This window comes from Empidonax traillii, unplaced genomic scaffold (assembly GCF_003031625.1).
Source record: "Empidonax traillii isolate 1590-97213 ecotype Southwest subspecies unplaced genomic scaffold, ASM303162v1 scaffold882:size376633, whole genome shotgun sequence".
Lineage (NCBI taxonomy): Eukaryota > Metazoa > Chordata > Aves > Passeriformes > Tyrannidae > Empidonax > Empidonax traillii.
The window spans coordinates 306,153-332,632 of NW_020956075.1; the positions used below are offsets into that span (position 1 = coordinate 306,153).

General features: G+C 51.0%; 3 protein-coding genes across 3 annotated transcripts; 1 reads left to right on the forward strand and 2 right to left on the reverse strand.

Annotated features, from left to right (window-relative positions):
* Positions 1-5,639: 5,639 nt before the first annotated feature.
* Positions 5,640-15,050, reverse strand: LOC114067216. The gene is made up of 2 exons (XM_027902508.1): positions 14,811-15,050; positions 5,640-9,097 (listed from the first exon to the last, which is right to left on the reverse strand). The coding sequence occupies exon 2, from the start codon at positions 9,085-9,087 to the stop codon at positions 6,466-6,468; it is 2,622 nt and encodes an 873-aa protein (XP_027758309.1). The 5' UTR covers positions 9,088-9,097; positions 14,811-15,050; the 3' UTR covers positions 5,640-6,465.
* LOC114067217 lies at positions 12,773-14,584 on the reverse strand. The gene has a single exon (XM_027902509.1). The coding sequence runs from the start codon at positions 14,501-14,503 to the stop codon at positions 12,806-12,808; it is 1,698 nt and encodes a 565-aa protein (XP_027758310.1). The 5' UTR covers positions 14,504-14,584; the 3' UTR covers positions 12,773-12,805.
* CD8B (CD8b molecule) lies at positions 14,804-25,104 on the forward strand. Its single transcript, XM_027902510.1, has 6 exons — positions 14,804-14,898; positions 18,400-18,680; positions 21,229-21,579; positions 23,428-23,523; positions 24,129-24,218; positions 24,335-25,104. Exons 1-6 carry the CDS (start codon positions 14,825-14,827, stop codon positions 24,373-24,375), a joined length of 933 nt encoding a protein of 310 aa, XP_027758311.1. The 5' UTR covers positions 14,804-14,824; the 3' UTR covers positions 24,376-25,104.
* The last annotated feature ends 1,376 nt before the right edge of the window (positions 25,105-26,480 follow it).

A 26,480-nucleotide genomic window follows, 5' to 3' on the forward strand; every position in this document is an offset into this window, starting at 1 on the left:
TTTGAATTCATATGCAAATGAAGTCTGTGCCTCAAGAACATGATTAGAGAACCTGGGAGGGCTTTCAGCATCAGCTGGGTTCTTTCCTACCCTGTCTTCTGCCTTTTTGAAATCATAGTTGTGGGTTGGACAGGACTTTAAAGACCATCTAGTTCCAGCCCGCCCTGCCATGGGCAGGGACACCTTTCACTAGACCAAGTTTCTCCAAACCCCATCCAATCTGGCCTTGAACACTTCCAGGCATGTGGCATCCACAGCTTCTCTGGGTAATCTGTTCCAGTTCCTCGCCACCCTCACAGTAAAGAATTTCTTCCTAAGGTTTAATCTAAATCCACCCTCTTTCAGTGTGAAGCCATTCCCCACTCTCCTATAACTCCATGACCTTGTCAAAAGTCCCTCTCCAGCTCTCTTGTAGCCCCTTTAGGTGATGGAAGGTGCTAGAAAGTCTCCTTGAAGCCTGCTGTTTTCCAGGCTGAACAACCCCAGCTCTCTCAGCCTGTCTCCACAGCAGAGGTGCTCCAGCCCTCTGAGCATCTTTGTGGCCTCCTCAAGACTCGCCCCAATAGTTCCATACCCTTCTTACATTGGGGCAGTAGTCATCTCTCACGCTTAAAAGAAACATAAAGCAAATCACTCTGCCTTGCTCAGCTTCACCCCAGTAACGTGCTCTCTCTTGCTTTGCACTCCCAGTGTTGCAGCGACACCAGAAAACTCCTTTTATCTCTGTTTGGACAAATGAGTCACTCGGGCAAAGTGGTGTGTGACCACTGAAATGTGAAATTTCTCAGCAGCTTGCCAGGTTTGGCTCTTTTGCCCACTCCTTGGTGTCAGTAGAGGTTTTGGTGCTGCAGTTTCACACGAGTCCAGATGAGGAGACCGGGCCGGATGCACTCAGCTCATGTGGGTTCCACCTGGGCTTGCCTTCAGTGAAACTGTGTGTGCACAGAGCTGCCTTTGCCCAGTAGCTCCTGCCAGCAGTGCCCATGACGCAGAGACCTCAGGGCCCCTTGGTAAGGCACCTGTATTCCCTTGGTAAGGCACCTGTATTCCCCTGGTAAGGCACCTGTACTGCGTGTAGTGCTCAAATTTGAGTGTCCATCAGCACTTCCTGCACATATCAGCTCCTTCCCTGCTCCACGCTGTCATACTCAGGGTGGAGGAGGATACCTGGGAAGCTGATGTGAAATCCACACCATGATAGCAGAGTTGTATCCTGCAAAACAACATCAGATTTATATAAAGTCTGGATTTTGGGTGCTTCTCTAAATGGTCAGCAGCTGGCATTATGTCTGTTTTTGTAAACTCCCAGGATTAGTCTCTTCCCTGCTAAGTTATTCCACGTCACTCTCTGAGGGCCCCTGTACTCACAGCCTAAGCAAGCAGGCAGACTCATTTCTGTAGAAGTGCCCTGAAAAGGAGAGGATTTTTTGGAAGGGCTTTGCTTTAAGAAAAGTCCCTCTCAAATCAGATAGAGGAGGTGATGCCAGCTGCTTCACTGCCTGCCTTCTGGTTTGTTTATAGCTCTTTTTATTCTTCTGGTTTGTTTTTTTTTTTTTTCCAGCTCAACAAATGCAGCAATCGAACCACACACGTGCAGGGGTGCTGGGTGCCGACCCCAGCGCTGTGCCTGTGGTGAAGGTGTGGTGTCACCCAGCCTGAGCAGAGCCAGCCCTCTCTGCCTGCTGTGCAGTGCAAACAGGGGGGCTCACAGGGTGTGAACACCAGTGCACTGCTTGCCTTTCATCTTCCCACTCCATGCCCAAACAGTGAGAAGCGCCAGCTGGTGAAGGAAAGGAGGCAGAGACACCATGCTGGTGTCCATCTCTCCCTCCCCTGTGGCCTTATCTGCTCTCCAACACTCTTCTCACAGCTGTGTCATCTTTCTTTATGATTTTACTGCTCTGTGTTAGCTCTGGCAAATCACTGGGTTAAGATCATCAATGAGGTTTCTGATCAAGCATGAAGGAAGAGAGGAAAGACAGACCACTGGTGTTGTGGTAAAGCTTTCTTGTTCATTGGTGGGTGTGCTGTTAAGGCAAATAAGCATTTATATTTTTCTTTTTTCAGACACTCTGATGCCATTTGCTCAGGCAAACGTAGGCAAGCAGGCATCTTTGTAGCACTACTGCCAAGGGAGAGCAAGGATAATGCAAGATATTTTCCCTCCATATATATCTTCTAGCCTACACTATTCCAAACAACTTAATGTCTTTCTGTTCTCTTTCCAAGTACCTGTGACTCTCATCCAGTGGTGAAGCTGCTGAGAGCAGCTGGAGGAATGAGGGCATTTTGATTGCCCCATGCTGTAGAAGGCCTAATTCTTAATGACACTCTCCTGTTAGCTTTGCCAAATTCAACAGTCATGCTAATGGTAGATAACTGTCAGAATTGGAAATTGTTTCTGTTGTGGTTTATGTTTCAGGAAAATGAGTGAACTCAAAATAATTCCCTGTGCAGGATACAACTTCAGTCATTTCACCACTCCTAATAGTAAGCTAACTCCTTGCTGAGTTATTCATGACCCTTCTGAGCACAGTTGATGTATATCTGATCACTTCCTGAGACTGCTGTGAGGAATAAATCAAGCAACTCCCTTCATGCTGAATGCTGGCACATCACAGAATTTCTCTGGGACTCTCTGAAGCAGAGAAAAATCCACACAAGCCAGAATCTGTCCCACATCCCAGATGAGCTACCCAGGGTTACAGCCCTCAAACCAGCTCTCCTCATTGTGCCTCCGAGTCCTGATGCTCCTCTTTATTCCTCCTCCTAAACCTCATTTCTTCCATGGTGCCCATGCATAATAAACCATGATCAGTCAGGATATAGTGCACTGTGCTTACATCACTGCATGACTCTGTCCCTGGGGCTTTCTCACTCCTGAAGGACAATCTCGAGTGACAGTCATGCTCAACAAGCAAGAAAACTGGTTTTAAGGAAGGTGGAAAGCACCTGGTGGTGGAAGGGGATAAAAGTTAGAGGGGAAAGAGGGGGGGGAAAAAAGAGGGAAAGAGCAGAAAAAGCAGAGCCATGGCCAAGCCTTGAGTCTGAAGTCAAAGTTTTACACTGGAGAGTGACTTGGGTCAAAATGCTGATGATGGGTTTGAGGAGGCAGCACTGAAAGAGGAATCTGCCCACCTGGCCCTGCCCAACGAGGTATGAAATGAACCTTGATAGTCTTCACGGCTTCAGAGGTAGAACCACTCAAAAAGTTCCAATCTCTGCTGAATGTTTGTGTGAAAATGCAATGCACGCGTATGGGAAATCACGGTTTGAGATTTTTCTGAGCAACATGCTCAAGTAAAAGCCTAGGCAGGGGAAAAACAGGAGCAAATTCCTTCTGCGTTTGACTTGAGCCCACGTGGGATGTTCATGTTCAGAGTAGCTGTTAGTTCTTTACCCCAGGTGTGGCTCTGGAAGTGGCCCCACACAGCCATGATCAGACACTGTAGCCACTCACCTTTGCTTTGGAGGAGATGGCAACTCTCCATGTCTCCTCAAACGCAGTAAGGACCTGCTGTGGCACCTCTGTGTGACTGCAGAGTACATTCCAAAGCCAGCAGGATCCTCTGCAGCAGCAGGAAAGGTCTATCACGCCTGCAGTCCTATGAGGTACATACAGAGATAAACAAATGCTCTGCATGGAGAGCAGGCTGCTTGGGTTAAATTGTGTGTTTGGTACCTTTCTGTCTCTTGTGGGGTTTTTTTAGATTCTTCAGGAGATCCCAGCAGGTGTGGGGTTCCAGCAAGGCTTGTTTTTACATCACTTATTCTACTTGAGTCAAAACTGCTTCTCAGCAGCACCTTAACCCCTAACTTTTCAGAAGTTAATCAGAATTATTGCCACAGGGTCAGATCAGGGGGGGTGAGTGACCTGTTCACAGCCTAAAGCAGAGGCAGCCAGGCTGGGCTAGAGCTGAAACTGCCTCTTTAATCTGCCTAGTTGGAGCCAAAGAAAGCCAGAGCATAGTGGGTGGGTTGGGGGCTTCCATAGGGCACAGCTTGCAGGTACCACACACACAGAGTTACCCAGAGCAGAGAGGACAGGGGCAAAGCCACCAGGGAGTAAATCCATTTGTGTTACCCATTTAGCTCAGAAAAGCAGACAATGTTGGGTAGAATCTTTTCTAGGACCTACTGAAACTGCTGGAAAAGCGGACAAAGCCTCTGGCTTGGGGTCCTGCCCCCCCAGGCTGCACCCCAAATGTGCCACAGCCACAGTCATGCAGCTGCTACTGTGCAAGCAGCCCTCCTTGGTTTGTGGTGATAAACAAATGACAGTAAAGGGGAGGGGGGGGGGGAACTTCATGATTTTGTAAACTTTCCAACCCCACGTGCACACACGTGCGCCGGCTCTGCAGAGAGCAGCAGCTGGGCGCAGCTGCAGAGGATGCTGCTGCCACATCCAGCAGCCATGCAGGGGTCTGTGCTCAGCTAAAAACTGTGTGCAGATGTAGCAACCCCTTCCCCTATGGCCATACCATCGTCCCAGGGCTAACCCCTGCTGTGCCACACTCTCACGGTGCAAGTTTGGGGCTGAAGAGTGGATAATGTGAATTTTCTGTGGTTCCTTTTTCCCCCCTACAGGCTCCCAAAACAGGTTCAAGGGGTAGAGGCTTTGCATGAAAGGGTAATTATTCACTGGGAAAACTAATTCTCATGAAACATGAAAAGTGTTGGCAAATAAGAAATGTGCTTTAACCAAAATAACCCTGTGTTTTTTGTGAGGTTTTGTGATGGGGAAAATGAAGGGAGCAGCAAAACATAGAGGGGACCAGGCACTGGCCCTTTCTCAGACAGGTGGGAGTGCTGTAAGGAGAGTTCAACCTCCCATCCCAGGGGTGAAGGGGGTGTGTTTAAGGTTCTTGTGGGTTTAGACAGTGATTTATTTATTCACATTTTCATGAGCTCAGTTGTAACTTGTGTTTTTAAGGAGAAATGTCTTTAATGAAGTTTTGCATTTCTTTTAAAAACCTGTGCTACAGCAATATGCTGTTTCTTTGCACTTCTTGGTGACCATGAAAAGTGGAGTTTTAACCTCATTTCTCAGTTTTTAACTGATGTAGAACAGGCTCTTTGGGTTAAATTATGTGTTTGGTACCTTTCTGTCCCACTTCCTGCTGAGTTAAAGACCTTTATCTATTTATTTCATCCTGGATTGCAAAGGGCTTTTTGTTTGTATAACCCCCCCTAACTTTTGCCCCGTTCAGAGAGAGAGCGGAACCTCTGAGATGAGATCAAAAACATGGGCTGGAAATTAAGTGGTTGATCTAGTTTTTGAAATTTCCAATATTTTAAAATTATTTGAGACCCCATATGTATGTTTTAAGGCTCCTTCTGGATTCAGAGGCTGGGGAATGATACAGGTTGGGAGAGGCAGAATGGGAGAGGGAAGTGGGTTTGTGCACCAGTCTCAGAGCCCCCCTCTTCAGCCCAAGGGAGGAAACTTTGTGTTTCAGTGAACAGTCTGCCGACAAAAGGCAAGTGAGGGATTTGGACCTATAAAAGAGAAATAACCCACATCTTTTCCTTTTACCAGAGTTTCTCTTTACCAGCGTAGCCAAAGCTACAAGCCTGGGCAGTGAGAAGCTGAGAGGCAGTGACTGAATGAACAGACAGACAGACAGACAGTCAGTCCATTCTCTAACAGGCAGATTTATTGAGTACATGCACAACTAAGCAAAGCAAAGCGGTGATGTCCAGGCTCAGAAAACAAGATCTCACCAATCCATTGGCCAGAATTGGCCAGACGTCCTGGGAGTCATGGGAACCTGGAGGAAGTTTCTGCAAAGGTCCATGTGGATTCAGCTCCTGTAAGTCCAAGGTGATTGCGGGGTCTCCGGTTCTGCTCGTCTTTTACTGTCTTTCCAAGTCTTTGAGGCTGGTCACACCCCTGCTGTCTTCAGTGGGTGCTTTGCCGAGATCAGGTGTTACGTTTTCTTCTCTTTCCTTCCAAAACCACTGTCCTTGGCTTTCTTTGCCCCCGTCTCCTCTGCTTAAGGAGTCTTAAATCACACAAGAGCAGCTTCTTTGCATTAGCATTTAGGAATGAGAGGTTCAAAAACAAGCTATTTATCCTAACTATTGCATTTTTACCGTGAGGGTGAACAAATAGAGACACAGGTTTGCTCAGAGAGGTTGTGGAGTCTCTGTCTGTGGAGATAGTCAAAGCCCAGCTGGATCCAATCCTGGGCACTCTGCTCTAGGTGACCCTGCTTGAGCAGGTGGTTTCGGACTCAAGAGGTCCCTTCCAACCTCAACCATTCTGTGATTCTTGCCAACTACAGGCTGCTTGGCCTGTCCTCTCCTGGACGGCCCTCTAAGAACAGAGGTGGCCATCCTTCACATCAAGGTCTGGCATGGCATGTGTCCCCACCGCTCAACGCCTACTGGGTTGCAGCCAACAGCGGAGCCAGGAGTTCTTCTTGGTGGCAAACACAGAGGCCAACCCAGTCTTGCCCTTGACTATGGAAGGATGCGCTTGGCTATCTCCAGAGTTTCCACCTGTTTCTCAATGCAGAGCCTCACCTGCCTCATCCAGTAACAAGTGGCTACCATAGCAAAGCACACACCGATCTGCGTTAGCAGGATAACTACAATGGGGTGCAGCAGCGTGTTGAAAATGCCAGTGGCTGTGGGGGACCAGCCGAAAAAAATTTCCCACCAGTGGTGATCTCCCGCCCTCTTAATTCGCTCCATTACCTGTTTTATAACATTGCCATCGTGGTGAACAGTTATTAGGATCTTTTTAGCTTTGGCCTTGGCATTTTCTAACAGCTGCTGTAAATTTTCATGCTCTAACATTTCTTTTACAAGGGACAAATCCATACCGATGGGGGTGGGGGTTATACTACGATACAAGGTGTAGTTTCTGATTAGCAACTGGCTAGTAAACACAGGTGGTTTATACACAAAATCACAGCCTCTAATAGTAGCTACATTGCAAGCACACATATTTGAGTTATTAAACACGGTCTGATTATAAGCTTCATTAATTTGCACGTATTTACACATCGTTCTGAAGCACACGCACCCTTTCCCTACATACACTAGCATGGTTTTATTACCGCTCTGGGGATTGATCTCAAAATGACACACCCCTTCTTTGGTGTCAAAGCACACGTCACTCGCCTTGAGGGCATCATCTTCGCATATGAACCCCAGCCCCCTTTCCAAAATGCAGGCTTCCAGATCTACCGTCTGCCATTTCCCACCAGACACCCTCGCCCACATGCGGTGGTCCAGGGGGTAGACCACAGACCCGTTTGTGTTAACCCCCAGGGCCACGATGGGGTAGACCTTTTCGATGCGAGCCTCCGCCACGGTGAGGACGTGGGCAACGACTGCGTTGAGGGCCTGGTCATGGGTGAAGTTGACAAGCCTCCACCAGGCTTGGAGCTGCCGCTCCTTCTCCGTGGCCGCGTCCCACACAATCTTTCGGATCTCGGTGGGGAGGACGCCGTTGTCGCCGTCTCTCAGGATACCTGCAACGACACTCTGCACCCACATCTGGGCCTGGATGCAGCTCAGAGCGAGGGATACGTTACTTTGTTCAATGCCCAGCGCTCGCAACAGCACCTGATGGTCTTTCTCATCTATTTGTTCCCATGTGGGCAACACCTCTGACACGAGCCACTGGCCCATCCCAAGGCTGGTCAGGGATGAATTCAGAGGCTTGAAGAGGCTCTGTACACCCGAGGTGACAGCCTCCAGCTTGTTTGCCAAGACCTCAGCATTCATGCTGTTGAGGATTCCCAGCCCAGCGCCTCCTCCTCCCAGCGCTGTGGCCAGCAGGTCTCTCCTGGCCCTGCCCTGGAGGGAGCGGCTGTGCAGCCACGCCTGCCAGCCCGTGTGGAGGGTGGACAGGAAGGGGGCACAGTGTGGTCTGACAGAGGAAATATTAACAGTGGACAGAGACACCACCACCTTCTTCAGTGACCGGACCGGGCCAGTCAACAGCTCTTGGACGTGATTTTTCTTCACTACATAAGGGCCTATTTTGGAAACAAAAGGGCGCAAGACAGCAATGATGGAAAACTCCTTTTTAAATCCTTCAGGGCCTCCTATCCACCACTTTCCTCCAAGCTCGTGGGACATTTCTACGTTCAGGTTTCCTTGACACCATACCTGGAGGGTTATGAGCAGGTGTGGACAGCGTCCATAATTCTGATTATACCATGAAGCTTCCATGCCTAATTCAGATCTATTAAGTGTTTTGTTCTCGGGGAAGCAGCTCACTGGAACGACCCACTTTCGGCCGTTCGGGGCAGTTACAGTCACAGTGGTGCCATCAATTTGCATCGGATCAGTTACACTTTCTTGGGAGTATTTAATTTCCAATTTTACCTGGTTGCCAATTTCAACATATGGGGCTGCATGCCAGGCCAAATAATGGCACTTTGAGATCTTAACGGCAGCAAAGGAGGGTGTCGTGGTGCTGATCTTGAATTTAAATGACAGCCCCACGCTGTGTTGTGCCCAGAGGCAGACCACAAAGACTGGCTGGACCAAAGTAAAATTGTACCAGCAGTCCAGTTTTTCCACAGCACAGGTTTTTTTCTGACTCTTATTAGTTTTTACTTCAGTTACAGAGATTTGATTTACTGGTTGGTGAGTGGATGCGTTAATTAGCCTGCACCCCACCTTTATTTGCTGTCCCACCGTCCCCAGCAGCTGTGGAAGTCTGTTTGTGCTATCCCAGCTCCACTCATTTTCCAAGTACACCTCTGTCCCATGCATAACCACCGTTGACAAATTTAAGCCTGCGTTAGGATTTAACCCCATGCTTCCTGTGTATTTTATGTAAGCTTGAGACCAGGGCCAATTGGTCCCGGCTTTTGTGTACCTCCTAACCCTGTGCTGGGCTGTGGCCTGTCTGTCGTGGTGCCTTTCCAAGTGGGAACTAATGACTGTTTGTTCAAGGTGCTGATGCATCGGTTGGGCACACTGGGTGCTCAGCACTATGCACATACCAGAAAGCAAAGTAAATCCTGCAATCAGAGATTTGAAAGCATTTTCCCCGCAGCAAAAACAAGTCTGGTGATGCCACGAAGTTCGCCCTTCCCGCCGGTCACAATCGCCTTCCATTTTCCTTTATCTGCAAAACATAAGCAAGGCGGGCTCTCCAACCCCGTTAGTTTCCCTTCCATGCTTTTAATTGTGAAGAATGGAGCCACTTTCCCTGCCTTTTTGTCCCCTTTCTGATTTCTACCTGGTACACGGAGGGGCTGGCCTTGTTCACGACCCTAACGGGCCCCATCCATTGGGGTTCCAGCACCTCGTTCTTCTCTCTAACCCCTCGATACATTACCAGGTCCCCTGTGTTCCACTCCGTGGGGCGCAGTAGCGCTCCCAGCTGCTTCTCCATCTTGGGGATTTTGGTCTCCTGCACTGAGGGGAGCTGGTGGTATGTGGCTGACACTGTCCTCAGCATGTCCTGGACCCACCTGTCCATCAGCACGCGGGGCTGCAGTTCAGCCGGGGGCTCCCCTCCTTGCCACCAGTGTTCCAGAAGCTTCGGGTCTCTTGCAGGAGGCAATTTTTGGGGAGAAAGTGCTTGAGATGCCATGGCCCCCCGTAACGCCAGCAGGATCAGTGGGACCTTCTGATCCCAGTCTTTTCTTTGCTGGTTCACGAGCTTCCTCAGTGCTGTCTTCAGTGGTTGATTGGGCCCCTCTGCTGAGGTGGGCTTCTGGAAATGCCCTGTGATGTGAAGCTTTTGCTTGATTCCCAGGGCCTGGCACACCCCTTTTGTGACTTCTCCGATGAAGCGCTGGCCATGGTCTGAGTCGATCTCCTTTGGGATGCCCCACCGTGAGAAAATATGGTCTACCAGGATCTTTGCAGTTGCACTGGCCGTGTTGTTTCGAGCTGGAAATGCTTCCACCCACTTGGTGAAGTTATCACTGATCACTAGGCAGTACTTGTTGCCGTGGGCTGTTTGGGGCAGAGGGCCGATAAACTCCATCTGCAACTTGCTCCACGGCCCGGAAATCCTCTGGGGGCCCAGGAGGGCTTTGGCCATTTTGGCATCAGGATTGTTGGCTGCACACGTCAGGCAGTTGCTGACATACCTCTCCACGTCCTCTTTCATTTCAGGCCACCACCCAACACCCTGCAGCCTCACCATGGTCTTGTCTGTACCCCAATGCCCCTGCTCATGAGCCAGGGCCACCAGCTCCGTCCGGACAAGTTCAGGCACCACCCAGACTGGATAGTCCGCCCCCTCCCTCCGTGCCAGGACCAGCCCCGAGACATCCTTCCACACCTTGCACCCTTTGTACTCCTTGCCCTGTGCTAACTCCTGGAGCCTGGGGTCTTGTGCCTGCAAGCCCACCAGATCCACACTCTCCCAGTGCCTGCTGGGCACCACTGACAGAGGGCCGCTCTCTGCAATCTTGCTGGCCTTCCACATCAGCCCTTCCTTTGCACCTTGCTTGGCTTTGGCATCTGCCTCCTTGTTCCACTTGGCTTCCTCTGTCCCCTTCTTGTGGGCCTTGACCTTAATGATCTGGGCTGGGCAGGCCCTCTGCTCCGCCAGCCTGGCGAGGTACAGCAGCTTTTTGGCGTAGGTGACAGGCTTGCCATCGGCAGACTGCATGTCCCTCTCCTTCCAGAGCGGCAGCCACTCCAGCACCACGCGCACCACCCAGCCCGAGTCTGAGAATATGGCCAGGGGCTGGTCTGCCGGTGTGTTCTCCAGGGCGGCCATCACGGCCACCAGCTCGGCGGCCTGGATGGAGTGCGGCAGGCACTTCCCCTTCACCACCTCCCCCGTGCCCCAGTTGACAGCGGCATAGCCCGTGTAGGGCACCCCTTCCTCGTGGTAGTTGGACCCATCTACGAACCACACAACGTAGCCTCTCTCCTTGGCCTGCTCCAGGCTGAGGCTGCTCTCAAACAGGGTTGCCCGCTGTGGCTTGGGCTCAGTAAGGGGGCCTGCCGGCTCCTGCCCATCCCTCTCTCCACTGATTACCACCCTGTAGGCACCGGGAGAGGGGTCCCCAGGGATCTCCTTGCTGGTCAGTGACAACGCCCAGTTGGCCATGGCCATCCTGGGGTAGTGCAGGGGACCCTCATCCCTCTTCCCCAACAAGAGGTACGTCACAGGGGTGCAGGAGGTCCTCAGCAGCACTGGAGCTGACCCCACCACGTACTCCCAGTGCTGCAGGGCCCAGGTCAGGGCTAAAGCCTCCCTCTCATAGTCAGTGAACTGTTGCTCTGCTGGCGTCAGGAGGCGCGAGGCGTGGGCAACAGGGAGCATGTCGGCACTGTGTTGCTGCCCCAGGGAGGCCTGAAGCCCCCTCCCCGTGCAGGCCAGCTGCAGAACATAGGGGCTGTCTCCCTGAGGATGTGCCAGCACGGGAGCTTGTGCCACACTCTCCTTTAAGGTCTTTACTGCCTGGTCCTGCTCTGGCCCCCATTCCCAGGGGGTGTTCTTTCTCAGGAGGTGGCAGAGGGGGGCTGCTTTTTCTGCGTAGCCTTTGATGAACTCACGGCATAACTTCAGGAGAGACAGGAAGGACCTCAGGGTGGTGGCATCAGATGGTGCCAACATCTTCTGTATTAGCTCAACCCTCTGCTTTTCCAGTGAGCGCCCTTCCTCCCCCAGGGTCACCCCCATGAAGGAGACCTCCTTCCAGCACAGCTGGGCCTTTGTGGGGTTGATCCTGAAGCCTGTCTTCTGGACAGCCTCCAGCACCTTTGCCAGCACCTCCAGGTTCTTCTCCTTGGTCCGGGTGTGGATGAGGACGTTACCAGCACAGGACAGCACGCTCTCCTGGTGGCCGAGCTGCTCCCACATCTTCACCACGTGTGCATGGCAGATGGCAGGGGCATTGTGGAAACCAGGAGGGACTCTGGTGAAAGCAAATTGCCGTCCTTGAAGGGTGAAGGCAAATTTGTGCCAGGACTCGGGGAGCAAGGGGATGGCAAGCGATGGGCTGGTCAGGTTGAGCACCGAGAACCACTTGGATCCCTGGGAGATGGCTGCCAGGATGGCAGGGTACCTGACCACTGTGGAGGACTGCAGTGGGGTGACACTGTTCAGGGTGCTGAAGTCAACTGTCAGCTTCCACGTTTTCCCATCAGCTTTCTTCAGGGGCCACACCGGGGCGTTGCAGGCGCTCTGCTGCTCCACCAGGACACCCTGGTCCAGCAAGGTTTTGACTGTGTCCCACAAGCTGTCCTCAGCCTCAGCCGGGTACCAGGGCTGAGGCTGAGGAGGGGGATCCGGCCCTTTGACTGCCACGACAGCATCAATCTGCCCGCAGTCCAGCTTGCTCCTTGCCCAGACATGGGGGAACTGCTCCGTGACCCGTTTCACTCGGGGCTCCCACTCAGGGTGGACCAGGAGCTCAGGGGCTTTCACTGACATCACCCTATGGCTTGCCGGGATGACAGGCACATCAATTTGAGGGCAGTGTAGCAGTGCTTGGTTTGCCAAGTCCACCACCACTCCCATCTTTGTCAGTGCAGAGATGGCTAAAATTCCCAGCTTTCCCTTTATTTCCATTTTCCCAAATTTTTCAGACCCTTTGGCAGTCCCAATTTCAAAGGGTACGGGCCCTGTGAACAGCACTGGGGATTTTTGGCCATCTGGCCCTGTCAGTTCAATAATTTCAGAGGTTTGGAAGATCCCGGCTTTGCCGGGGGCCACATTCAGAATTGAATAAGAGGCACCAGTATCAATTAACATCACCTGTCCAAGCACCCCTCCTCCAATAGTTGTATCAACTATCGGACGCCCCCACAAATCGGTGTTAATTGGTGCCACAAAAAGGGGCGATGCAGGTGCCTGGCAGCCCTATTGCTGAGCCTTAGACCCCGGGTCAATCGGGTGGGAGCTGCTGTGCTTTTTGGCCTCGTGCAGGGCCAGTTTTTGGAAGAGCTCCGCATCCGGCAAGCCATCGATGTCCTCCTGTTTCTCGTATTTTATCAAGCGCTTCCTCAGCTCAGCCCGCCAAGGGTTGGACTTCTGAAACCTCATCCCTTGCTGGTTCTCCTTCCCCAAGCCCCCTTTGCCATCAAGATCTTTTCGGTTGTCTCCTTGCATTTTTCTCATCCCTGCATTTTGGAAAGGCATGGCCGAGGGTTTCCCTTTCTTCCCTCCCACCATGTACCCCGGGAATGCCTGCTTTTGCAGCTCAAAATTCTGGGTCAGGATCTGCTCCAGCTCCGACAGCGGCTTTTTGGCCGCATCCCCACCAGCGATCACCCGCAGGGGGGGTGTCAGCCCCACCACCAGCGGCTCCTTGAATTCAGGCTTGTCAAAATCAAGAGGGGAGTCCTTTGATCCAGGCAGCCCAGCCATCTGGTAGAGCATCTTCTTACGGTTAACGTAGGCATCCGGCCGCTCCTCGGGGTTCTGCTTCTCCTGGTGGAAGAGCACTAAGGGGTTGACCTCTGGGAAGAACACCTTCAGCACGGCCAGCTGCACATCCCTGATGTCCTGGACATTGCCCATCTGCACATCCCCCGGCAGTGCCGCGAAATCATCTGGTTTCATGCACTTTCTCACAACGTCTATCAGGTCACTCACAAAGTTGCCGCTCTGGCACTTGGGCAGACGCTGGACCCTGGACAGCCAGTTGATGGCTGTCTCCTTTGACAGTGGCCCCAGCATCTTCCCTACCGTCTTGAGCTGCTCAGGGGTAAACCAGAGCACAGCCCTATTGGTGTCTATGGGCTGGAGTGGGACGTGGCTGACCGGCTCCTCGTGCGGGGCCTTTTTGTCTTTGGAAGCCTCTGCCTCCCCTGCTTGCAGCTGGCAAACCTCCTCCCGCAGAGGAGCATAAGGGGACGGCCTGGTGGGGCCGTTGGCACCCCACACATCATCCTCATAATCATAGTGGGGTGGGTGCGTGTCCAGGGAGTCCTCCCCCTCCCCATTCCCAATCTGGCTCCTCTTGCCCTTGATGGCAGCCACAATGCCCCTCGACACCCCCAGCTCTGCTTCCAGCTCCTGGATCTTGGCATGGCATACCTTGTGATCAGGGCCAGTGCCCCGGTCCCGCTGGGCGTCCTGCAGGACCGCCCGCACCGCGCTCTGCGCGTCGTGGGTCTCCCCCATCCACCTGCCAACCTCCTTCTTCAGCTCCTCCGCTTTCATCTTCTCATACCCCAGCCTGTTTTCCAGCCGGGAGATCTCCACGGCGCTCCGCAGAGAATCCCCACACAGACCCTGCACCTCCGCCCGCAGGTTGTCCACCTGAATTTTGAGCTCAGCCTTGTCCTGCTCCAAGGACTGCACGTTCTCAAGAGCCTCCTTCAGCAACCTGGACAACTCCCTGCCCACCATCAACAAACCCTGCAAAGCTGCCCGCTTCTTGCACTTGTTCGTGGGTTTGGGCTTTTTGTTCTCCTCCGACCAGCTCTCCCACTGCTGGCAGAGCTGCTGGTAAGCCTCGGGGCCCTGGAAGGACCCCGGGGACCAAATTGCGGGGAGGCACTTCTGGAGCACGAACTGCTCCAGCTTCCAGCTGCTAACGATGTCGGTCATCATGGTGAACGGGGCGCGGGATCTGAGACGGCTCCGTCTCAGGGCAAAGCTACCATAACACCAGCGCACCGCCGGCCCACCCTCGGAGCAAGGCTGCGACCCCGCGACCCTCCCGTCCGAAAAAAACCCCCGGGGAGACGCCGAACCCGGGCACGGGGGAAGGGCAAGGTGGGGAAGGTGGGAAAGGGTGGCCGCGGCCGAGCCGGCAGCTGCCGCGACCCGGCAGCTCCCGGGAAGGGGACGGGGAAGGGATGTGGGAGCGGGAGAAGCAAGGCAGAGGCAGAGTAGGACCCCAGTAATAAGATCTCACCAATCCTTGGCTGAATGTCCTGGCAGTCCGGGGAAGATGGAGACGGTCGCTGCAGAGTTCCAGCAGATTTGGCACCTTTGAGGGAAAGGTGGTCCCGACGTCTCAGCCCGGTGATTTTTATAGCCATGGCAGGTCGTTGTTTTGGGATAATAACACCTGTGTTTAGTTTCTCGGTGGCTTTTCCTCCTCCGCGTGCTGCCTTCCCAAGGACACTTCCCTTGTCTTTCCTTATCCTCTTCAACACTGATTAGGAAGTTGAAATCAAACGGCAGCACCTGCTCTGCCCCTTATCTATTTGGGGGGGTCCAGGATTAGTCACCACTCGCTCACGCTAACTTCTGCTTGCACCAAGTGTCCTGAAGAGGGAGAGCTGGAGCCTGTCCTCTCAGTGTCCATCCTCCCAAATCCCCCGTGGCCCCCTCATTTGCTGCACACCCCATTAGCACCTGGGATCTGGGGGGAGATCACACACGGGGCTCACAGCTGACACCTCTAACACACACAGTCCCTCCAAACCACCCCCCAAGCACAGATCTGTTTGCCAAGAGGGGGGTGAAATGGCAGGAAAATTTACTCAGTTCATCATTTAGATCCATTTTGGCATCTGGTTTTAAAAGCAGCATTTTTCCATGCCACAGCCCAGCTCCTCATACACTGGCATGTACCTTGGGGGTAAGCCCATGACATGTCAGCAGCCTCAGCTGTGATATTGCTTCAGCTGAATTACAGCTGTAAATCTGCACCTGCAAAGGCCCCCCAAACTCATCCTACAAACCGCATCTTAGCTTGCAGCAGTTTAGAAAATTTGACCCACTTATTTTGTTTTGGATTTTTTTCTACTATCACACAAAGTAAAAGGTTGGGGAGAGTCCTGTGCAGGGCCAGGAGTTGGACTCAGTGATCCATTTAAGTCCCTTCCAACTTGGCATATTCTGTGATCTGACTCAGTGAAAATGCTATCATTTTCATCACTGCTTTTGCCCCTCATGAAATACTCCAGGAGCCACACCCTTCCTGGGAATAAAACCATTTCAAAAAATTAAAAATGGAAAAAAAAATATTCACGTATTCACATCATCCCTGCTTGAATCCCAGGGATTTTCTGTCCTGTACTTCATTATGCCCAACAGGCCCTTATTTCTAGATATTGCCCAGTTGGACAGTGTTGGACCAGACTTGGGGCTGAGCAACCTTCCCTGACCCCAAAAGTCAGCCCTCGTAGCCCCAAAAGCACAGAGAGAATGCATTTTTCCCCTATTTTTCTTGCAGCTGTTTTCTCTGGCCCTAAATTTACAGCCCAGCTGCAGTTACCTCTGCAAGGGAGTTTAACAGAGATGAAACCCCAGCCAGGTCCTGCTTCTTGGCTGTAAACCTTGTTTTTCATGCTTTGCTCCAGCCCCCCAAAAGAAACACTTTGCTGTAGGTAACTCATCACAGGGAGTAAGGAGAGAGTAAAAAATGCAATGAAGCACCAGGAGTGAGTGTCAGAATTGTGAGGTAGCCAGGATGCAGGCTGGGGAAGAAGAAGAGGGGCTGTTTCCCACTGGTATGGGTCCACAGGGAATTGGCTGGGCTGGGGACAGGGATGGTTGTCTTTAAATGTCAAAAAAAGGATAAAACTACCCCAAAAATTGTGCAAAAGCACCAAAATTCAGCGATCCCCCCCACCTTGGCCCAGCCGTTAGCCAAACACTCGTGATTAGGAGCCGCTGTGCCCCAGCAAGGTCACCAACAAACCTTGCTTATGTGTGCAGATCAGATCAACTTGCACCCTTCTTTCCTCCCCTACTTTCTTCCCAGGACAGCAGCCCCAAACAACGTGGGGATGTCATAAACAGCAGCTGTCTCCTGCACGTTCCCACAGCGCTTTGATTTTTGTTGGCGATGGACTGCCAGACAAAAGCATCCCTCCTGCAAAATGTTTTCTTGCAGGAGCGATACCCAGTCCTGGGAACAGTCAGTAAACGGTTTCACTGCAGATAAACAACAGCTTCAAAAAAAAATGGAACTTAATCCCTGTTCCAGCTTTTACATTGCACGAATTTCTTTTTCTTTCCATGGGTGAAAGTGCTGCAGGGAAGCTGCTATAATGCCTTGGGGAATCATCCCACCGTAACATCCCCGTGTTCAAGGTTGTAGTGGTGACAAAAGCCACCTCTTGGACAAACTCTTGTCCTGGCCAGGAAGCCTGAAGATGCTCCAGGTGACAGTGAGAAAAGAGGGACACAGCCATTGCTACAGCCAGGGATCCTGGGCTCATTTCACTGACTTCCCCACAGGGATAAAGGGAAAATTCACTTGCAGAAGTATTTCTCATGTTAAGCACTCACTGCCCTCCCCCCATGCAAAAAAAAGAGGTGTTTTGCCCCATTCTGGGCAGGCCCCAATTTGAGAGTGATGTGAAACAAAAGGGGACAGATGAGCAGGAGGTGAGGAGGGGAGAGGCAAGTATTCCTCATCCCACGTCAGGGGCTCAGCTCTTGAAAACAAGAGCTTAAAAGCACTGAAATGGCTTTGAAAACACCAAAATTACTTTCTCCTGCCAGGAAAGAGTTAAGGAGCAGTTCAGCCCACCCTAAATTTTAGCACCTGAGCGCTTTGTGGCAAGGCTTTTGCAGTTAGCAACCAGCTTCAAGCAGGAAATTATTTTAAACAGAAAAGGGGAGAGGATGTGTTACATCATCATGGAAAAATGTAGTACAAAATGGTCCAAAAACTTACAGTGTAGAAGATGCAATATAATTTTTTGTATTCATCTGCCACCCAACCCTGGGGGATGTTTCTCAGTGGCCCCACATGAGACTCCCCTTCCTGGGGAGATGCTGGGGTGTTTTAAAGATCTCAAGTATCTGCACGAGAGGGACATAAAACTGAACCTCACTTGGCAGCAAAGAGGGCAGTAAATAAATAAAAGTAATAAATAATTTACTTTTTTTTTCCTGATCATGCAAATATTGAAGGCTGCTGACACCAGCTCACCCCTTTAGTTTCACATTATGTATTTCCCTCTCTGAATCCCGAACCCCAAGCGCTTCAAACCTCTTCCTCACAAAGACATTTCAAAGCCACTCTGATATTTTATCATTTGAATGATAATATCATGACATTCTGCATATTTCAGAGTGCTGTCACAGCTACTAAAACAGCACATGCTGTGAGGTGGGGAGCCCCAGCAGAATTTCCTTATTTTTGTGGTTTTTCAGCCACAAATTTGTTTGAGGTTTCTTGCTCTTGACTTCAAAGTTTTCTGTGATGCCTCACATCTCTGTTTTATGGCGGGTTGGTCTGGTGTTCAGCATTTTCCAGAGAAAAACGCCTCCTGCTAAAAATTCTGCTGAAGAAAACAGCCCCCCAGAGCAAACTGCATCTTTTCCTTATTTTGAATGCTTTTTGATTTCAGCAGAGAAGAAACCAGCCGAAATTCATCCTTCCCTGCTTTTGTCTTCAATGCCGAGCTCCTGCATTAGTCATTTTTTTTTAAATTGCATAGAAGTAGGTTAAAAGAAGGAAGAATAACTAGGTGGTGAAATATGAAGAAATCATAATTAAAAATCAATTAGTTTTTTATTTCTTTTAAATGTTCCGAAAGAGGGTTTGAGGGTGCCCCGTGCAGTGCTGGACGTGGGGCTCAGCGTGGAAGAAGCTGCCGTGCTGAGGCTCCAGGTGCTGCCGTGGCAGATGTGCTTTGGCAGCCGTTGGTGAGACATCTGCGGCGGGACGGGGAAGAACTTGCTGAGGTGAAGCCATCCCTTCCAGCAGGAGGTGACCGTGGGTGGAGAAGGGGGAGCTGGCACAAACCCCTCTGTCACTGTGACTCCACCGCCATGGCCCGGCCGTGGCTCCATCTCTGCATCTGCCTCCAGATCCCAGGTAAGAGGGACGCATCTCTTAAGGGTTGAGGGCACCTAAAATCGTAGTGGAGCATCTCCTCCGCTCTACTCCAGCCCGTGGGATGCATTGCACAGCATCTGGATGATGGGAGTTTAAACATACAGGCATAGTATAGATCTACAGGGTGTTATCACCTATCGCCACACGATTTTGGATCGTGCCATTAGTAACGTGCTTTTGGTCAGCCCTGAATTGGTCAGGCAGTGGGACTAGGTGGTCACTGTAGGTCCCTTCCAGCTGAAATAGTCTGCTCTATTCTATTCTATTCTGTAATTTATTCAGAGCTCAGCACATAATGGTACAGACACCACAGAGTTTGTTTTTACTGCACCCTCAGTAAAGATGGACTGCAGGAAGCTGCTGATGGAGAAATTAAAATAGCACCTGCCTATGCTGCCTGTGTAGCACGAAGGCAATAAACATCCCACCAGATTTCCTTCTAAATCATCCAAAGACTGAGTATTTCCCAAGGGCCACAGCTGGAATTGGTGTGTTATAAAACCGTGCTGCCTTACAGGCACTAATATCCTATAGATCTGTACAGTGGCCAACCCGCTGAGAAAACCTCAATAAATGAGAATTTGCTCTGCACACATAAAGGGAAAAGAGACCATTTTTAAGGCTGGTCTGGCCAAGCACGTGCAATCACCATGATTCCCTGTGGTCCCCCACCAGAAAAGGGAACAGGGAGGTTTTGAAGGGAGGGTGAAGGTATGAGTGAGGATGGGCTTTTCTGCTCTGGATTCATCCCAGCTCACCCCACTGGACCTTGACCACTTGTCCACTGAGCTGAGATTTTCCAGGATCCCTTCTCATCCTTTCTGACTCGTCTGACAATCTCTCCAACAGCTCAAGGAGAAGCTTTTCATGAAGAGTTAAGTTTCCCAGCCAGAAGTAGTTAAGTGGCCAGCCAGACCTCAGGGCAGCCTGAAGCCCCCATGCCCCGTGGCCACACACATTTCACCCCCTAGAAAACCACATGGGTGTTTGCCAGAGCAAAGTTTGGGACAATTGCACTCTAAAATATGAAAATTCTGTATTTTAATGATAAGGAGACATTGATATTGTCACAGAGCCAGAGAATGTGGTGAAGTGCTGCGGCTGCTGTGCAATGCCTGAATTTCAGCACTGCAGTATCAGGGCTCTGCAGCGATGGGGTCATCAGTGTGGGGACAGAGGAAGGCTCTGGACCTGTGTGAGTCACCAGAGCCCTCTCCTCTGCCTGTCCCATTGGGAACATGGGGGACATCGGGGCCTGGTGCCACAGTGATGGCTTCAGGTGTTCTTGCATCATTCCAACCCATTCCCACACCACTGGGTTTGCAGGACTGCATGAGGATGCAACAGCTACAGTAAGCAGCTTTGGGATTTTGAAGAAAAAGGGACATTTTAAGGTTTAAAAAAAGAAAAAAAAAAAAAAAAAAAACAAGAAACTTGTCTTGTTGAGGTTTTTTTTCACAGCTCTAAAACGCGCCTGGGAAACAGATGGGGGAAGCGAGACCGCCCTTATCTTCAGAGGGCTGTTTTTCACTTGGCTGTTTTTCACTTGATCTCAAAGTATCTGGAGTTTTGAAGAACTGTTTGCTGAACAGAAAGGATCACAAGTTACCTGTTATCCTTCTCACAAGGACAGGTTCTCTCTCACACACAGACACCGCTCACATCTGCCTGGGCCAAGCACAACTTGGATAATTTCCAACAGAAACTGCAGAGCCCAAACAGGGAGATGTGATACCAAACCAAAGCTCTGAACCCCACCGCTACTCCTCACTCTCTCTCCATCCCCAACGTCTCAAAATTCCTGTGAAAATAACATTGTCAGAAAACTAATGTAAAATTGGTGCATTTTGAGATGTTTTGCACATTTTTTGGTCTTTCTTCTGCACCTGAGGTGTTTATCAGCATTGCATCTGTTAGAAGAAAAACCTGGAAATTAAGTTAAGAGGCTCAAAAAAAAAAATTGTTTTATTCTCCATTAAAAAGAACGGGGAAAAGGAGGACAGAAGAGAGGCATCCACAGGAGCAGGTGGGGATGCCCTGCCCTGCACATACAGCCCTGAGGACCCTCTCCAAACCATCCCTCCATCGCTCTCCCTGCCACTGAGCCTCTTCCTTAGATGATTTTTTACTTAGATGATTTTTTTTAGAGGGCAAACTCTACAACTAGACTTGACAAAAAACTAGCTGGTGAACCCCAAAAGGCCTCTGAGGAAATATGGGAGAGTCCTGGTAAAGCTGCTCCTGTTTCTCACCCGTGTGATCCCCTGGTCTGTGACTACTTGCTTTTATTAAGCCCATAAAGGAAATCTGTACTTAGCAAGGAAGAAAAATAATGAAACCCTGAGATTAGCTCAGTTGGTTAAAGCATGGTGCTATTAACACCCAGCTCGTGGATTTGATCCCCTATGGGCCATTCACTTAAGAGCTGGACTAGATGATCCTCGTGGATCCCTTCCAGCTCAGAATATTCTGCAATTCTGTGAGAAGAAAATAATAATTGTGTATTCCTGTCTCTTTTTTTTCTTAGGCTTCTGCACAAACCTACTCTTATCCCAAACTCCAGAGCAAATTTTAGCCCAGACTAACAATAAAACAGAAATCCTCTGTGAGCTGAAGAAGGAGCACACCGGGCTGTACTGGTACCGCTGGAGCCAGGAGAGGCAAATCTTCGAGTTCCTGATATTTTCCAACACGTTGGGCAAAACCACCTATGGTGCAAACATCAGCCAGGACAAGTTTAGTGTCCATGGGACGAGTGCCCACAACTCCTACAGCCTGCACATCGGCCACCTCCGTGCCTCGGACAACGGCATCTATTACTGCTCCGTCTCCCAATCCTCCCAGCTCTTCCTGGGCAGTGGGACACAGCTCAGTGTGGGTAAGTGTCACCCCCAGGCTTCCAAAATGTGCCACCAGCAGCCTGTATGAGGCCCCCCTGGGTAAGGGGTGATGAGAGTTGGCAGATTCTTCTCAATTTTGACATGCAAGGTTGGGGCTCTGGGGTTTTTCTGGAGAGATCTATGAGACCGGATAGAGCAGAAAATACAGGAACTTTTTGGCCAGCTGCATGTGACAGTCCCTTTGCCATCAGCAGTCGCTCTGCCGTGGCCATGCCCTGAGCACCACATCAGTCCTAGTGGTTTAGGATTTCCATGAGGAGACCCTCAGCCCAATATCAGATATTGCCATGCCATGTGTGTTTCTCATCCCCCACTGCACTTCTGATGAGAGGCTGGATGTGTGCCCTGCTCAGCTCCCAGGTCCTTACCTTACCCTCCCTGCCAGCAGCAACACTGAGGATGGAGGACATCACCCCTCACATCTCTGGGGTGGGTCTGACAGCAGCTTTCAAGCCCATCCTTCACGTAAAGGACTGAAATGGGATTTATTCCTCAAGGCTCCCATCCTGCTGTCCCTGGCGGGCTCCAACCAGAAATCAGAGCTGTCTGCAGGTGGCAACTGGGGGAGAAATGCTTTACAGACATCTGGGTCATACAGAAGCTCTTTTCAGCCCATTTTCCCTTTGACCAGAGAGCAGGAGTTGATGTAGAAAAACTAATGTATTTGAAGTAGGATTTAGCCCTCCTTTTGCAGACTTTAAGGGAGACAAATGACTTATTTAACCAAGATATAAATAAATTATTTAACCAAAATGCAGCTACACTTCTGACCTTAAAGCAGCCCTAGTGTCCCAGTTTTTCTGGGTTATTTTTGCAAATATCCCTGGCACTTTGAGATGCCTAAGAAATCCCTTTTGGATTCTTGCTAGCTTAGGGAAAAGCTGGTTTAAGATAAAGGAGAACTGTTTTTTATCAGCTGGGCACATATCTCTGTGCAAAGCGTGAAAAACAGGCTTGAAATGCAGCTTGATCAAGGACACTCCAATTAAAAACTGAAAAACAGCAGGTGTTCTGGGAGGATTCAGGCTTTGCTGGATGTTTTTCTTTTTTCCTTTTAGTTCTCATGATAAAACAAATTGTCTTTAAGTTCCTTTTCTTTAAGTCTATTGTAGTGTAAAGGAGCAGTTGTCGAGATAAACCCCAGGCCCCTGATGTCTCATCTTTGCATGGAAAAGCACAGAAGTTTCCACAGGAATTTCCATCCTTGATAGAAGCAGAAAAAAATAGATTTAAATCACCTAAAATTTTGAAGAAGTGTGGTTTGAGCAGTCAGACATACAGCTATTTAATTACATTACTGGGATATTTTCCTGACCAACTTTACTGAGAGTTGAATGTGCTCCATTGTAATTCAGATACACCAGAATGAGTCCTGCCCTCATTTTATCAGGAAAAAAAAAAAAAAATCCCATTTTGAACAAAGATTAGAGCAATCTAAATAAGGAAAAGATCCAGGGATCCCTCAAAACCTCCCAGTGCTACTGAAATTTCCCACTACCCAAGATTTTGTGCAATGCTGATGAGATGGTGCGTGGCAGCAAATGTAGCTCAAAGAAGTTTGATTTTTTTTTTCTCTACCTTAGCCTTCTGCCCTTCTTTTCCTAGTTTGTTGTTTGATTAACACTTTTACAAGCTCTTTGTAACTTTTGTGGCCCCCAAGAGGCTCGGGTCAAGCTCCTATCCCCTCTGGGTGACACAGTCCTTTGTGGGGGTTACTGACTGGGACTGGTTTTAAGGGCCAAAATTTCCAGCCCTTCTTGCCTGCTGTTTGGGATCTCTGCTGCACTCCGTGCCACACTGACCATCCTCTTCTCATTATCCCTCAGTGGATGTTTTGCCTCTGCCTTCAAAGACCACTCAGGCACCGGTCTCCAAAAAGCCCGTGAGGTGCATAACCAAGTGCAAAGCTGTCATCAGGAAAGGTATGGCACGGGTTTGGCTCAGACTGCCTTGCAAGAGGGGTTTGCTGAGCTCCTGGGGGTCCCCAGGGTCCTCTTTGTCCTGGGGGCAACCGCAATGTCAGTCTGCAGGGATGGGTGTCAGGGTGCATCTGGACCCACTGCTCTGGATGGAGCTGACCTCTGCATTTAGGAGGGATTCCCTGGGATATACACAGGTTTAGGGGCCAGGATGTATTTCAATTTAAGTTATCATGAGCTCAGAGCTTAGTTTCCTGCAGTGCCTTCTTTACTGTGAGGGTGATTGAGCACCCTGGAACAGGAGGGGTTGTAGCATCTTTCTCACTGGGAATATTCAAAAGCCCTCGGGACACGATCCTGGGACGTGTGCTTTAGGATGACCCTGCTTGAGCAGGGAGGTTGGGCCGCTGTGACCCACTGTGATGTCTTCCAGCCTTACCCATCCTGTAATTCTGTGATGCATCTTTCAAAGAATTTCTCACGTGCTCACATCTCACCCTTCCTCTGAGGGCCTGCCTTGCTTTTCTCCCTTTCCCACCCCATACTCCATCCCCCAAAGCTGCCAGGGCAGGATGGTGCCAGGTTCTGAGTCCCCTCTTACTCTCCAGGTCCCTGCAGCCCCCTGATCTGGATCCCTCTGGCTGCTGGTGTCCTGCTCCTCCTGCTGAGCCTGATCTCCATTGCCCACCGTCTCCACCGTAAGCATCCCGCCAGCCCCGGGGGAAGACAAGGGGTGTCAGGCCCTGGGACAGCCCAGGAATGGGATGGGGAACTGGGAGGGGTGCTGGGACTGATGGGCACTGTGTCTCCCCAGGTATTCGGCGCAGGCTGTGGCTGCGCATCCACCGGCAGTAAATCCCACTGGCTCCCCCTGCCTTGGACGGGCAGGGAGAAGCTACGGACCCTCCCCTGCACGATGCTGAGCGCTGCCTGGACACGACCCAGAAGGAACTTTACAGGGGACAGATGTGGGCTTGTACCAGAAAAGAGACATTTCTTTCCTGAACAGACCACGACTTTAATGTTTCCATTGGTACAACATCTGGTGAAAGGACCAGCCTGGATTCTGTGGCACCCTGAGCACTTTTCACAGGGGACTGAGGAGGGCAAATGTCACACCTGGGTCTGCACAGGGGGAAGGGGGCTGGTGTACCGAAGGGGTTCAGGTGGGCTGGAAAGGTGCTGGGAGCTTTAGGTTTGCTCCTGCTAATGCTGATTGATAAGATTTTGTTAATGAACTCTTTGAGAGCAACCAGCAGGGATGGGGTGGGGGCAGGACCCTGCGTAGATTGTAAAGACCCTGTGCAGGAATGTTTAATAGCAAAAGTGAATTTGTCACTCAGCCACTTTGCTCTGGTGTCTTGTGGCCCTGCTTGGTGAGAGAAACGGTCGTGCAGCAAGCAGGGAAGCATGGCATCTGCCCAAGAAAGAATCAAAGCAGCTCCAGGGGGTAGCAGATCTGGGAGGGTGTTTTCTCCCATGGGAGACTGCAGACAGCCAAGAGTGGGAGAGGAGAGCCAGACAAAGACATGCACACAAGGCCAAACACCTGGCTGGGCCTGAAGGTCAACACCACCTCTGAGAGCAAACAGAGGCAGCCAGGGGCTGGCCCTGAGCCCATCAGCACGGCACAGCCATCAGGAACTGCCCTGAGTGATGTCTGTGTGTGCTGAGTCCTGAACAACACCTGTGTGTGCTGAGCCCCAAGCGATGTCCACATGTGCAGAGCCCTGGGTGATGCCAGAATCAGAAAAGGTTGCCCCAGGGATGTCAGCAAGGCTCAGCTGCTGCCTGGGGCTCCAAGGCAGATGTGGGGCTAGAAATTTGGCATCTTTCTTAGCGCAGGCAGTGGGCACTTGGTCTCAGCTGCACCCCCAGCCCCACATCTGCTCGAACACAGGCACCAGCACAAGGCTGTGCCAGCTACAGGGAGGGCAAGGGGAAGGTGGTCCAGACACCTCCTGTCCCCAGCGTGGGTGGGAAGGCCAGCAGCTATTTTTAATGCTGGAGAACCAGCAGGAATCTCCTGTCCTGCATGTTGCGCGTGTCTTTACAGCTGCCCACAAGACAAGGGCTGGTGTGACTCCAGAGTCCCCAGGGATGGGGTGAACACAGTCTTGTGATGAGCCTGTGAGTGTAAAGCATCACAGTGGAAGAGCAGCGTCCCCTCCCCTCCCCCCCAGCCACATGGAGCTGCCACTTTCCACTTTAATAGTGATTTTTTTTGATAGCTTGGTCTCAAGCCAGGCCATGGGTTCTTGCCCCATATGATGCAGCAATAAAGCCAGCAGTGGACCATGCTGAGCCAGCTTTCCCAGGCTGTGACACTGACCCAAGCTCTCAGACCACCCAGCTGATGGACACGGGACATCGGCCCCAGACCCCATCCCACCACAGATGCTGCAGGGAGGGGACTCTGAGCATGTCTGATTCCACAGAGTTTGTGGAATCCAACACAGTTTGACCTCTGTGAGAGCTCAAATGAACTAAACCCATCATTCCCTACCCTGAAAGCAGTGCACAGAGCTTCACCCCAGCAGCAGTTTTTTCTGACAAGTAATTTTTACAAGACAGCTGTAAGAAAACCCCTTTGAGACTTCCCATGGGGAAAGGTTTATTCTTTCAAAAACAGGGTTTTTCCCTCTGCTTGCAGCTGCTTTTGAAATCCCAGTTCTCTTTCCCACACTCGAGGTGTCCTGACCCTAATATCTCTGCCTTCCTGATCTCTCTCACCTCTCAGCCAGCATAGGAGGTGGCCTCCCATGGCCAAGCAGCCAGGGCTGGGTCTGGGCAGCAAAAGGCAGGCTGCACACCTCAATCCTCCTCTCCCACAGCAAGGTGAGCAGTCTCAGGGGTAGCCCTGCCCATTCCACTCCTCCTTCCACCGTCCCCCCTGCTCAGGACATCCCCACAACGTCTGACCCTCGCTGGAACCCACCAAGGCAGCACCGTGCTGTCTT

Coding starts and splice junctions, on each gene's coding strand:
- LOC114067216 (XM_027902508.1), bottom strand. CDS start 9,087: ATGGAAGGCGATTGTGACCGGCGGGAAGGGCGAACTTCGTGGCATCAC.
- CD8B (XM_027902510.1), top strand. CDS start 14,825: ATGTCCTGGCAGTCCGGGGAAGATGGAGACGGTCGCTGCAGAGTTCCA. Junction 18,681..21,228: donor CATCTGCCTCCAGATCCCAG/GTAAGAGGGACG, acceptor TTTTTTTCTTAG/GCTTCTGCACAAACCTACTC. Junction 23,524..24,128: donor CAAAGCTGTCATCAGGAAAG/GTATGGCACGGG, acceptor CTTACTCTCCAG/GTCCCTGCAGCCCCCTGATC.
- LOC114067217 (XM_027902509.1), bottom strand. CDS start 14,503: ATGATGACCGACATCGTTAGCAGCTGGAAGCTGGAGCAGTTCGTGCTC.